General features: G+C 44.0%; 1 protein-coding gene across 5 annotated transcripts in view; it reads left to right on the top strand.

Moving 5' to 3' along the window:
- SERGEF (secretion regulating guanine nucleotide exchange factor) overlaps positions 1–14,037 on the top strand; it is a 197,498-nt gene that overhangs the window by 118,889 nt on the left and 64,572 nt on the right. For all 5 annotated transcript variants that reach the window (XR_004959301.1, XM_036259420.1, XM_036259419.1 and 2 more), the window contains one exon: positions 13,000–13,036. Coding sequence is in view for 4 of the 5 variants with exons in the window: in XM_036259420.1 (XP_036115313.1) it covers positions 13,000–13,036 (37 nt within the window). In the remaining variant the exon portion in view is untranslated. The remainder of the gene's footprint in view (positions 1–12,999; positions 13,037–14,037) is intronic.

The following is a 14,037-nucleotide window of genomic DNA, read 5'->3' as shown; positions in this document are numbered from 1 at the left end:
GTAGCAGCTATAGTTGTCATTCTTAGTGCTACGTTCATTGTCACACTGCACATGCTTGTCATGATAAGCTTTGGCCTCTCCGTCACATCTTAGTCTGCATTCCTGACTTTTTAATGCCAGAAAGAACAAAGCTCTGGGATCTGGCACTCCAGATTTTGTTTTGTTTTGTTCTTATCAAAAAAGCAGAAGTGATCCTTAGTGTGAGGAGCTCCAGGATCCCAGAGGGCCTCTGGTCAGAGGCCATGTTCGAGTGTTCCTGTCCCATGCCTGGCAATGGCCCAGCCGAGCTCTTTGCTGCAGCAATGGCAAAGATTCTTCAGCTTTGCACACAAATGACTCAGTCAGTCTGTTGGCTTGTTTTGGTTGTTACTGTTGTTGGGGGTAGAACTGAGATAGGAGGGGGCTGTGTTGTCTCCCTTTACATGCTAAAGTTCCAATTTCTAACTGTTCTCATCCTGGGGCCTCCACCCAGTGGCTTTTCCTTAGGCCTTGTGGGATCTACTTGTCATGTCTTGGGAGGCCATTCTGTTTATCCACTGACTCAAATTCCAAGCATTTGAAGGATCATCTAGTCTCTGAATTCAACCATTGCTTACAGAGCTCAAAGCATTTATGAGACCCTGAAAGGAGCTGAGGAAATTTGTAGAAAGATCAGTGTTGTCCATGTAGCACTTCTTGGGTACCTGAGCCAGGAGCTGTGTGAGGTACACAGGTAAGTGACTTCAGTTAAACAGGACCTACTATGTGCAGGGCTGTAGCAATGAGACGGAGTCTTCATGCTTCTCAAAGTTATAATCTGTATAATCTGGGAAGAGACAGGCATGTGAACCACTTAATAAGTGAAATAAATGCTATTGCTATAGCAGGGCCCACAGGAGGGAGCAATTACTTCTGAAGTGGCCTGGCCACTTATTTAGCTACATGCTTTTAGTCAAGGTATTTAACCACTTTGTTCCTCAGTTAATCCATCAAATGAAGATAAAATGAGTTAATTCACATAAAGTGCTAGAATGGGATTTAGTAGTTAATACATGCTAGCAATTCTGTTCCTTCTCCTCTCTTCTTTCTTCCCAAGATGAGTGGTGAAGGTTACCCTAAACCGAGGGGACAGCATGAGCCGGGCGTGACGAGAGTGGGGTGGTGCCATGCCATGTATAGGATCTGATAAGGCTGGAATGCAAGTATTGGTGGATAACTTTTCAGGGGAAAGAGGATAGAGAACCACACTAGGTCCAGACCATGAAGGATCTTCAATACCAGTCAAAGGAATTTGGGATTGGGCAACGGGGAGCAAAATAATCTGCGTGTACTTTAGGAATAGTAGTTTGGCAGAGCTAGGAGAGGCAGGGAAGGAGAGGGACACCAAGGATGCTGCTGCAGAATTCCAGGTAAGAGCTATGGCCAGAACTAAGACTCTCCATTTCTCCAATACCCTCAGTGTGGTGGAGGCTGAGGAAGAAATTTAGTTGTACTTCTGTGAGCCTATGGGTTTCTTGCTGAAGAAACTTTGGTTTGAGTGACAGATTATCCCATGTAGCCATAAATTTTAATATTCTGAGATTATTTCAGCCTTCTGACCTCAAGGCTGAGCCACCCATATGTTCCTGCCTGCTTAGCTGCACTGATTGCATTGCATGCGAGCTGAGCGTATACACAGTCTTACCTGGCATGTATACCTGTGGTTTGCATGGAGCTGGACAGCTGTGGAGCCTGATGAAATCTGAAATAGCCTTATTGCAGGGGAGCCTTTATGAAAAGAGGCCAAGTATTTAAAACCACAACAATGAAAATTACCTTGATATTGATCGCATATGAAGACATATTTTTCAGAGGTCTTATAAAAAGAGTTGCGATATCAAGGGAGATAGAAGTAACACTGAACTCCTTCTAAACTATTAAGAGCTGGGCTGGGTTCTTTGGCATACTGGATCTCATTGACTCTTCACAATAATGTGAGGCAAATGTTACTAAACCCGTTTTACAATGAAAGCTCAGAAAAGAAAGTGCAGGCCTCATGCTCAAGGTCAGAAGATTAACAGATGTCAGCCTTTGGATCAGATTTAATGACTTTTTTTTTTTTTTTTTGAGGATATTTTTCCTTTTTTTTTTTTGTACAGATAGAGTGGGAGGGAGAGAGAGGAAGGGAGAGAGAGAGAAACATCGACGTGAAGGGACACATCGAGTGGCTGCCACCCGCACGACCAACCAGGGCCGGGGACAAACTGCAACCGAAGTACGTGCCCTTAGCGGGAACCGAACTCGGGTCTCTCCGGACCGCAGGTCGATGCTCTAACCGCTGAGCCAAACCGGCCAGGGCAGATTTAATGACTTTTATATTTGTACACAGCTATGTAATCATCCAAATTAGGCACCCCAGCAAGCCTCCCTCATGCCTTTTCTGCAATATACCCACCCAAAGATAACTGCTGTTTTATACTCTCCCCTTAGATCCGTTGTGCTTGTTGAAAATTTTTAGCTTATTTTGAAATAACTTCAAATTTATGGAAGAGTTACAAGAATACTATGAAGAACTCTCCAGATCCTTTGCAAAGGCACAGATACATGAACATTTTATCACATTTGTGTCCTCTCTCTCTTTTCTGAAAATTTAACATTGATAGAATACTGTTGTTTAACCTACAGAGAGCATCTTCATGCTTCTCCAGCTGTCTCCGCGATATCTTCTGTGGAAGTTTTTCACGTTGATCCAGGTGCCAGTCCAGGGTCATATATTGCATTAGGTTGCCAGGTCTTTGTGCTTCCTTTCATCTGGAATAGCTTTTTAAAATCTTTTATGGCCCTGGCCAGTTTGGCTCAGCAGTTAGAGCGTCGGCCTGCGGTCCAGAGAGACCCAGGTTCGGTTCCCGCTAAGGGTGCGTAGCTCGGTTGCAGTTTGTCGCCGGCCCTGGTTGGTTGTGTGGGTGCAGCCACTTGACGTGTCCCTTTTACATCGATGTTTCTCTCTCTCTCTCTCTCTCTCTCTCTCTTCCTCTCTTTCCCTCCCACTCTATCTGAACAAAAAATGGAAAAATATCCTCAGATGAGGATTAAAAAAATAAAATCTTTTATGACATTGATAATTTTTCGGAGTACAGGGTAGTTGTTTTGTATAATGATCCTCAATTGGGTTTTATCTGATTTTTCCTCATGGTTAGACTTCACTTAGGCACTTTTGGTAGGAATACTAAATAAGCAATGTTGTGTCTTTAATGTATTGTGCGAAGAGGCACCTCATGTCAGTTTATCCCATTAATAGTGATGCTAATTTAGATCACTTGGGTAAGATGATGTTGCCTCCTTTCTTTGCTATAAGGTCACCATTTCTTCTTTGTCATTAAGAAGTAATCTGTGAAGAGATACTTTGAGACTGTCAGTATCTTGTTCTTCTTCAGATTTTTGCCCAGTACTACCATCCATTAGTAATTCTTCTCTGAATTATTATAAAATGATTATTATAAAATGATTATATAATTATTATAAAATGATTTTATTATTATAAAATGATTTTCTTGTCCAATTTCTTTTTCTTTTCTTTTTTGGTGTTAATCCTCACCTGAGGATACTTTTCCATTTTTGTTTTTAGGTACAATAAAGGGAGCGGGTGTGAGAGAGACACATCGATTGGTTGCCTCCTGCACAACCCCAACCAGGTCTGGGGATCGAACTTGCAACCCAGGTACGTGCCCTTGACCAGTATTTGAACCTGTGACTCTTTGGTCCACTAGCCAACACTTTAACCACTGAGTAAAACCGGCCAGGGCCAATTTTTTCTTTTACATTTATTATTCTTGACATCAAACTATAAAGAAGAGCTTTTCCTGCTCCCCCATTCATTATTCAGTGTGTACTCATGAATTTTTATTTTATTCATTGAGTTATAATCTACTACTGTCATTATTCATTTTGGTGCTCAGATTTTCCCTGACTTAGCCAATGGGAGACCCTTCAAGCTGGTTCCTGTATCCTTTTGACATGTCCCTGTCATTCCTTGATCATTTCCTTATTTCCTGGAACAAATAGTTGTTTCAGGCTCATATTGTTCTTTCCCCATCCCAACCCTAGAACCAGCCATTTCTGCAAGGAACTCTGACTCTTCTTAGTTGAATAACATTTAAAAGATCCATGCTCCAAGTAAACTCATTGCTTCTGGGGTGTTATTTCTTATAGACAAGTCCATATTGGTTTAATTCAGTGTGTGTGTGTGTGTGTGTGTGTGTGTGTGTGTGTAAAACTGTGAGTTCATACTGATACCTCTATTTCTGATCCAGTGCCCACAGGGTTCCTTTTTGCTATTCCTCATATTTGTGTTTTCTTCATGTACATTGAAAAAACTAGCCAAGGCAGGTGGTAGGATTTGAGATAAGGCTGAAGTGATCTGGGGGGCTTCCTCAAGGCAGTGGCTTTTTAACTGGGTCTTATAGGCTTGGGTTTAGAATAGTATGGAGAAGGGAGAATGGTGCCAATAAAGGTGCAAAAGTGGGGAAACGGATTTTCCCGGGACAGAGAAGAGACTTGTGTTGCTGAGTTTGTGGGTTTATGTAGGAAAAGAGTAAGAGATCAAGTGTGGTAGAAAGTTAGGAGGCTTTGAGACTATGACAACTTAAAAATGTTGTTTTAAAAATGAGATCATGCGTGGCTCAGTGGTTGAGCATTAACCCATGCACCAAGAGGTCACTGGTTCAATTCCCGATCAGGGCACATGCCAAGGTTGTGGGCCAAATCCCCGGTGGGGGGCATGCAGGAGGTGGCTAATCGATGTTCTCTCTCATTGATGTTTCTATCTCTCCCTCTCCCGTCCTCTTTCTCAAAAAATCAATGAAAAGAAAAAAGAAATGAGATCATGACATGACAAAGAGAAGAAATCTTGACATCATTTAGATGTCTTTTAAAAGAACTGGGCTAGAGTGAAAAGGATTGAACTAAGATGGTAGCATCTGGAAATCAAGACAGATTTGAGGGTCTTTGAGAATACAGAATTAACAGGACAGAGACAGAATAGGAGGGCAACAGAGTCAGAGATCTGCTGGTCACTTGAGAGTTTGGGCCTTACTGCCAGGCAGTCTGGTGCCAGTATCACAGGAGGAAGGCAGTGTATGTAGTGCTTCAGCTCACAGGCTTTGGATCAAGGCCAACCTGGGTGTATAGCCTAGGGTGACCTGGGACTAGTGCTTTAACTCCTCTGAGTATGTTTGCTGACCTCTTGAGTAGGAACACAGGTTCCCACTTCTCAGAGTAGCTGAGAATGTGAGGCTCTGTGGGTGTGGTCACAGGCCTGGCATCCAGGCACTTACCAAATTTTGCCTCTCTTCCTTCCTATCCAACCTCTCTTTGTACCAGTAGTATCTAGTGTAAGCCTCGTTTTCTAAGGTATATAATGTGCTTTAGAAAAAAGGAATTGGCTTTATAGGGAGAATGGGTTCTTTGAGGTGGAGGGCAGATGGAGCCACTGGGTCTGGAAGTCTCATTTTTTTTTTTTTTTTACCTCCATTGGCAGCTAGGCTTCAGTCAATATTCAAGTCCTCCCACTTGGAGTTAGAGGTATCTTCCTAAGGCCAGGTGCTTCCAGAAGCAAGCAACCCAGCTGCCTCTCTGCTGTCACCATGGGCTCCATGGGGGGCTATTTCTGAGCCCGCGGTAAAACTCCTTTGGCTAGCAGGATTGCATGTTGCCAGTGAAACATGCCCAGCCTCCCAGCCCTGCTTTTCCAACAGGTTTGGAAATCCTGGTTGTCTCCCCAGAGTTCTACCTTCATGTCAACTGGGTTTGGGCGGAGTTCTAGCAAAGGCTACAAGGAGGCGCCCATTTCCTTCCCGATTAACCCCAAAGCCAGCACGCTTCTCTCTGCGGGCTGTGCCTGCCTAGCACTCTGATGAGGCCGCGCGCAGGCTTGGAATCCCTCCTTGGAGTCCTCCAGAATGGGCTCCCCTCCCCCACCGCGTCACGTGCCTCCGCACTTGCGCCTCGTTGCCATAGCATCCGCGGGCTTGGCCCATTGGCACCCGCAGGAACCAATCAGCAGGCCCTGGCGCGCATCCCAAGATGGTCCCTAGGCTGTCACTAGCTGCTCAGCAGAAGATGAGGGCGGTCCCTGGCCTCGCTTCCTCGCTTTGGCATCTCAGTGCTTCTTACCCTGGGACCTGTCTGTACTCCACCCAACTCTGTTTTCCCCACCTTGATTTCCCTTTGCTCAGAGTTGAAAAATCTGGTGGAGGTCCCCGTGAGGTTACAGCTTCCACAGGGAGAGCAGGGGACAAAGCCTGTTGCCATTGTATAGACACCCCCCCCCCCCCCCGCAAAAAAGCCCTGGAGCACCTTCTTGATCGGTCCACGGGAGGATACCTCTGGCCTTAGGATGATGTTGTTAGGGCCTTGTAAGTGTAGGGCTCTCCCCCGTTAGATCCCTGATAATAGAGGCAGGGTTCCCGGATGTAAGGTACTGAGTGAGCAGGTGTATTTCCATCCTGTATGCAGACAAGAAGGGTTAAAACAGTTGGGAGGACAGAAGGGTTGAATCGAAAGATCACAAAATCTGCACCTCCACTAGCTGTAAGACACTGGGAAAGTTACCTTACCTCTCTGAACCCTAGCCGCCTCATTTGTAAAGCAGTTGTAATGCAAGAGTCCCTCTCTTAGGCTTTCTCTCTTTTAAAAGAGAGAAAATAGGCAGAGCAGTTAGCCAGGTGCCTGGCCATAAGCATTCAAAAGGGCCAGTCAGCTGTTTTTAGAAATGGAACAAGTGTACTGCTGAGAACGAAGGTGCTCACATTCAACATCCGGCAGATACTTTCATGGTAATCTAATTTTTACTTATTCATTTTGTTACTCATTCATTTAACTTATTAATGCGTTCAGCCTATATTCACTGGCCACCTACTACCAATCAGTTCTTGCCCCAGCTCATCCCCATCCAGCTGCAGTTAAAGGGGTTCAGCCCATAGGAGATCCCTGAGCAACTCCTCTTATAAGAACTGATGGAGTCTAGCCTGGCAGGAGGTTTGCTGGGAGATTGTGTCCCTGTGGTAGCTGGAGGTTTGGAAATTGTTTTCTGTAGCTCTGCCTCCTTGGGCTGAGATGCCTGGACAGAGATCCCTCTAGCATTTGAGCAGCACTGAGTCAGGACAGCTTTTCACAGCCACCTTTGTCCCACTCTTCACCCTTGGGGAGGTGTGCCTCCTTCTCTTGAAGGCCCATCCAGCAAGCTAGAACCTACTTTCTCTGTAGTGGGACTCTGTCTCCCAGGACTGACCTCTGCAGCTGGTTCACTGAGCTTTGCTGTGCTAGAGTTCCTGGAACAACCTACTGTGCTGCTGATGCCCCTGTCGTCTCTATACTGTTCTTATAGTGCTGTTCCCTTCATGCCTTCACTGTACAGATGAGCTAACTTCTCTGGGCCCCTTACCTTTTTATCTCCCCCCAGTCCCTCTTCGTGCCCTGTACTTGGGCTGTGTAACAGAGATGCTGCTAGGCAGGCACTTTGCTGGATGTCTGACAGACAGTGGTGCCCAGCTCATGCCCAGTTCATGCATAGGCATCTCATGTGTGATGAGGGCCATGATGCATAATGCTGTGTGAGTAGCCAGGGTGGAGCAGCTGACTGTGCCTCCTGTAGTCAGGGCCGGCTTTACAAGGAGGTGATGTTTGAGTAATCTTGAAGAATTAGGTAGGTAGACAGTGGGAGAAAGGGAATTCCAGTAAAGGAGAATAGCATGCATAAGAACCTGAAATTCTATAGTGTTCTTAGAGAAAATGTAATGTGGTATGAATGGAACCAAGGGAATATGTTATTTGAGGTTGAGGGTTCATGGGTAGCAGAGGGGGGAAATGAGGCCAGGGAGGTAAACCCGGGGCCTCCTCTGGAGGACCTTATAAGCCACACTGTGTAGTTTAGACTACCCTCCCAATGCGGGGAGCCTGTGAAGTTCTCTCTAGGGGCATGCCATGGTCAGAAAGGTGAGACGCATGACGGTGAGGAGATGGGATCGTCTCACTTGTTCTCTAGCAATTCTGTGAGGCAGACAGGCCCGATACTGTTCTGTACTTTTTACACCTGAGAACACTGAGGCCCAAGAGGTGAAATACCTGGATAAAGGGCTCAGAGCCAGGAAGCAGAGGACTGAGGACTCACCGGGCTTCCTGGCTCTGAATCTCTTTCTCCCGGCACTGCCATTGTTAAACAAGAGTCTTCTAGAAAGCTGCCTGCATCTGGGCAGTGAGTAGATGCTGACAGGAGCAATGTGAGACAAATGGCCATCGATACAGTCTTGGTGAAGGAGTGTAGTGCTGGGATTCTGTAGCCTGTGGTGTTCAGTCTCCTGACCTCTGTGCCAGTGCACAGACGGCAGGAAGCAGTGGGGAGCTTTGAGCTTCAAGCTGTACCTTGCCTTGACAAAATCCATTCATCACCATCTCACTTATTAATTCAGAGCAGCCCCTACTGCCTGATACTGGCATGTGTCAGTGGCTTGTTTCTGGAAGCTTCTGGAAGCCTCTGGTCCTCAGTGTTGGTCAGCTCTGCAGTCCGCAGCCCCAGGTTGAATTCTGGCAGTCAGAGGCAAGCCCTTTCTCTGTCTGCATTTTGTGAAATGAGATTACTTTATTTTTGAAAAATGAAGGTAATAAGGTCCAGCACTACAGACCAGGATCTGGGTTTTAGTTCTGATACTGCCACTTTGCTAGCTATGAGTTATTTAATATGTATGAGCTCAGTTTCTTATCTCTAAAATGAGCAAAGTTAAAGCTACCTGGAAAAGATTATTGTGATAATTAAGATGTGATAATGTTTATAAAGTGCCTTGGCGTGACGCCTGGCACATGAGTCCTCGATATATGTTTTAATTCCTGCTTTGATCGCTGCCATCATCACCACTACTGCTACCACCATTGGTAAGGAATATTTGAAAGACAGAGACCAGAAGCTACCCTTGTAATGTAGTTATATTTCCTTTAAATCTTTTTTCTCCACTACAGAGCATATCAGATTTTATAGCAGGCAGGAGTATTTTCCCCCTCTGGTGGAAACTGCATTGTATTATTTTTCTTATTTTTAATAGATCATTTTCTGATTATAGAAATGGTGTATAAAATTTAGAAAGCATTGAAAACACAAAAGGAGCCCTGGCTGGTTTGGCTCAGCGGTTAGAGCGTCGGCCTGCGGTCCTGAGAGACCCGGGTTCGGTTCCCGCTAGGGGCGCGTACCTCGGTTGCAGTTTGTCCCCGGCCCTGGTCGGTTGTGCGGGTGGCAGCCACTCGATGTGTCCCTTCACATCGATGTTTCTCTCTCTCTTCCTCTCTCTCCCTCCCACTCTACCTGAACAAAAAATGGAAAAATGTCCTTGGGTGAGGATAAAAAAAAAGAAAACACAAAAGGAAAAACCATACTTGTAATGCCTATCTCGTCCCTAGTACAGAGGCAATCACTGTCAGCATTTTGATGTATTCTTTCCAGTCTTTTATTCATGCTTCATTATAGAGTTGAGATCATATTACATATTACTGTTTTTAGGCGATTTTTCAGTTCACAGGATGTCATGAGTGTTTTCCTTTATTATAAGCATCATTTTCCAAGTCTGTTTAATAGCTTTATCAAAATTTACATAAGCATTTCCCTAATGTTAGATATCTAAGTTTTTCCTAGTTTTTCAATCTAAACATCTTTCTATGACAGAACCTAGGGAATCAGCCTCAGTATAATCAGGAAGCAAACAGTGAACTTGTGCTGTGTGTATGACACATGGTGGGACCCTCTCAGATAAATTAGATACAGAGCCTGTCTCAAAGGACCCCAGAGACTAACAACCTAGAAGTCTTTACTGGGATAAAATATACAGTTACGTCTTTGCCAGACACGGTCAGGGAGTCCACCGAAATGCGGGCAGCCCTCTTCCTTGTAGAGCTGGGATCTGGGAAGCACAGTTTTTTTTTTTTTGTTTGTTTGTTTTTATCCTCACCCGAGGACATTTTTCCATTTTTTGTTCAGGTAGAGTGGGAGGGAGAGAGAGGAACAGAGAGAGAGAGAGAAACATCAATGTGAAAGGAACACATCGAGTGGCTGCCACCCGCACAACCGACCAGGGCCGGTGACAAACTGCAACCGAGGTACGCGCCCTTAGCAGGAACCGAACCCGGGTTTCTCAGGGCCGCAGGCCGACGCTCTAACTGCTGAGCCAAACCGGCCAGGGCAGAAGCACAGTTTTTTTTATAAGGAAAAAAGCCTCAGACTTGCTGCCCCTTCTCACCTACCAATGTGTTATTTGGCCTTCAGTGCTCAAATGCCTTTTGAACCTGTTACCTTCAGGGACCAATACGGATTATCTTTGAATATCACTTCCGAGTGGTTTTCACTGGGAAAGAGTGAGAAGCTGTAGCATCGGGAAAGGAACTAGTGTGCGAATCAAGAATGGTTCTATTCTGTACAGCAAAAGAACCATCAAAATTTAAGGGGAACCCACTATAAGGGAAAGCATAACTGCCAATGATACATCAGATAAGGAGTTAATTTCCAAAATATATAGAGTGCTCATACAGCTCAACAAAAGTAAGACAAAGAACCCAATTACAAAATGGGCAGATAGAAACATCTGTAACAATAATTAATTAATTAATTAATTAAAAAATAAAATCTTGGGGGAAAAAATGGGCAGAGGACCTAAATAGACACCTCTCCAAAAAGAACATACAAATGGCCAAGAGACATATGAAAAAATGCTCAGTGTCACTAATCATCAGAGAGATGCAAATTAAAACAACTATGAGGTATTATCTCACACCTGCCAGAATGGCTGCCATCAACAAATCATCAAACAAGTGTTGGCGAGGGTATGGAGAAAAGGGGACTCTAGTACACTGCTGGTGGGAATGTAGACTGGTGCAGCCACTATGGAAAACAATATGGTGTTTCCTCAAAAAATTAAAAATTGATCTGCTATTTGACCCAGTGATCCCACTTCTAGGAATATACCCCAAGAAGCCTGAAACACCAATCAGAGAGAATATATGTACCCCTATGTTCATAGCAGCACTATTTACAATTGCTAAGATCTGGAAGCAGCCCAAATGTCCATCAATAGACGAGTGGATAAAAAAGCTGTAGTACATATACACAGTGGAACACTATGCACAAAGGATCTCTTATCCTTTGAGACAATATGAAGGGACCTGGAGAGTATTATGCTAAGCGAAATAAGCCAATCAGAGAAATACAAATATCACATGATCTCATTTGTGGAATATAATGAACAAAATAAGCTGATGAACATAATAAACCCAGAGACATAGAAAGGAGTATGGTTCAGACTGACAAACCTCAGAGGAGGGGGGTGGGGAGATGGATGAGATAAACCAAAGAACTTATATGCATGTGTACATAACCAATAGACATAGACAACAATGCTGGGGGACTGGAGGGCCAGGATGGTGAGGAGAGTGTCTAGGGGGAAAAATGGAGAAACAGCTGTAACAAAAATAAATTGATAAAAATTGAAAAAGAAAAAAAGTTGTTCTAGTCTTAGTTTTGACACACACTTGCTTTGGCACCCAAGGCAAGTTCTGTCCTTTCCCCAAGCCTCAGTTTTCTCCCTGTACTGTAGAAACATTGGACTGGATCTCTAGGGCCCTTCCCACATTGGCATTCTGTAAGTACCTGGAGACTTCCTCTTGCCAGGAGCTAGAGTGAACATCCTGATAAAGGTCACAGGATGCTTCTCCAGAGTCTTGAGTTCCTTTTAATTAGTACCTGGAGAACTGTTTCTGCTTTAATATTCTCCATCACTTCCTCCTGGCAGCAGTTGGGATGTGTAGAGTCTGAAAGGCAAGAAGGGCCTCTTGCTGGGTAGACACAGGATTCAGAATCCCAAACGATTGTCTACTGTGTATTAGGTATTTGTTCTTTTATGTATTTTGTTCTTTCATTCATTCTTACTTAGCAGATGTTATCTGAGTCCCTGGCCTTGTACAATCCAACTATGCAACACAGAAGTGAAGGAGAGTCGTGTTCTCATGACATATACAGTCTAGTGAGGAGACAGGAGAAAATGTAAAAGGCCACAAAATAATTGCTACAGTGGAGTGTATATAAGTTGGGCAATGAAAGGAGTGCTTGAGCCAGGCCGGTGTGGCTCAGTGGACGGAGCGTCATCCAGTGAACTGAGAGGCCCCTGTTCAATTCCTGGTCAGGGCACATGCTGGGGTCGTGGGCTTGATTCCCAGTAGGGGGTATGCAGGAGGCAGCTGATTGATGTTTCTACCTCTACCTTCCTCTCTCTCTAAAAAATAAATAAAAACCTATTAAAAAAAAAGAAAAAGAAAAAGAAAGGAGTGCTTTAGTCTGCCTTGAAGCAGCTGCAAAGGAGTCTCAGTGGACACTGAGATTTTAAAGGATGGGTGGAAGTTTTCTAGGTAGGCAACTAGACAGGTCATTCCAAGCAGAGCAACAGCATGTGCAAAGGCCCAGAGGTGTGACGAACCTGCCGTGTCCAGAGAACTACAGATGTTTGTGTGAAAGGAAGAGTGAACAAATGAGAAAAGTCAGACATTTGTCCTAAGACAAGTCTGAGGAAAATGAGCAGAGAATTAGCTCATTTTATCAGTCCAGGTAAGAGTGATGGTGTTTTTAGTTCAGTTTTCAAAAACTGTCATTTGTATTACCTTATGTTTTCATTTTGTATTAATACGTGCTCATTATAGAAAGTTTGAAAAATACAAAGAGTAGAAAGAAGAAAGGATTTTAAAAAATCACCCGTGGTCTCACTGCCTAAAAACAAATACTTTAACATCTTGGTTTATTTTATGCAATTTAAAAAATCACTTTTCCTTTTTATGTAGTTGTGAGTGTGTTGTAATTATAGTCATCTTTTGTATATGGTGCCCCTTTCTACTTAATTTCTAAAATTTGCCAAAAATAGGTGTTAGTATTATTAGAAAATAACTGATCATAAAATATATAGGCTGGAATATCTATATATTTTCTTTCTTTAATATAACTTATTTTCTTTCTTTTAACAGGTCTCTTGTGGCTCAGAACATAATCTGGCAGTGATTGGTAAGTAGCTCATATACTGGTAACTGTTTATTCTATAACTCATGTGGCAAAATTGGAGAAGACTCTTGGTTAACCAGGGTGCCTCTGTGTGTGTGTGTGTGTGTATTGGGGAGATTCTGGGAAATGGAAGTCTTTGGTTGACCAAGGCTTTACTATAATCTCCTTTTCTAAAAATTTCAATCCACATCACTGAGTATCTTTTGAAGGTGCCTAAGCTGGTCTCCCTACCTCAGGAAGTGGCATTTGAGGATATTCAAGATCTTACAGGTTGGGGGCAGCATGTGTAGAAAGCCAGACATAAAGGGGAAGAGGATTGAGCTGCTACTCCTTCCTTGAATAAACCCCTTCCACCAAGCTTGTTCCTCTCGGTTGGCTCTTTCTTTGGGAATATGGGGCTCTCTTCACTTACTGCCTTGTATTTTGTGGTGCTTGGGAACTCTGAGTTGAAGCCTCTGATTAATTAAGGCTTCCTTTGCGTTGATTCTCGTTAAGCAGGGCCTAAAGTAATTCTTTCAAGGAGCCTTCTTATTACTTCCACAGGTAGACTTTGTCTCCATCTCACAGTACATTAGGGAGACAGAAATGTAGGGCCTGACTGCCTAAGTTCAATCCAGGTTGCCACTTATTAGCTGCATGGACTCAGTGCCTCATTTTTAAAATGGGGAGGGTGCCCTGGCTGGTTTCGCTCAGCAGTTAGAGCATCCACCCGTGGACCAGTGAGTCTCGGGTTTGATTCTGGTCAAGGGCACGTACCTCAGTTGAGGTCTGTCCCCAGCCCTGGTTGGGTTGTGCGGGAGGCAACCAGTCGATGTGGCTCTATCACATTGATGTTTCTCTGTCTCTCTCTCTCCTTCCCTCCCACTCTATCTGATAATAAGTAAAAAAATATCCTTGGGTGAGGAATAATAAAAAAAAAAACTAAAATGGGGAGGGCAATCGTCCTACTTCAGAGCGATGCTGAGAGGGTTAATACATGTAAAGCATGTGGAACAATACTTAGC

This window comes from Molossus molossus, unplaced genomic scaffold (genome assembly GCF_014108415.1).
Source record: "Molossus molossus isolate mMolMol1 unplaced genomic scaffold, mMolMol1.p scaffold_m16_p_13, whole genome shotgun sequence".
Taxonomy (NCBI): domain Eukaryota; kingdom Metazoa; phylum Chordata; class Mammalia; order Chiroptera; family Molossidae; genus Molossus; species Molossus molossus.
Note: the sequence above shows the minus strand (reverse complement) of the source record. Positions and strands in the feature narration are given on the sequence as shown.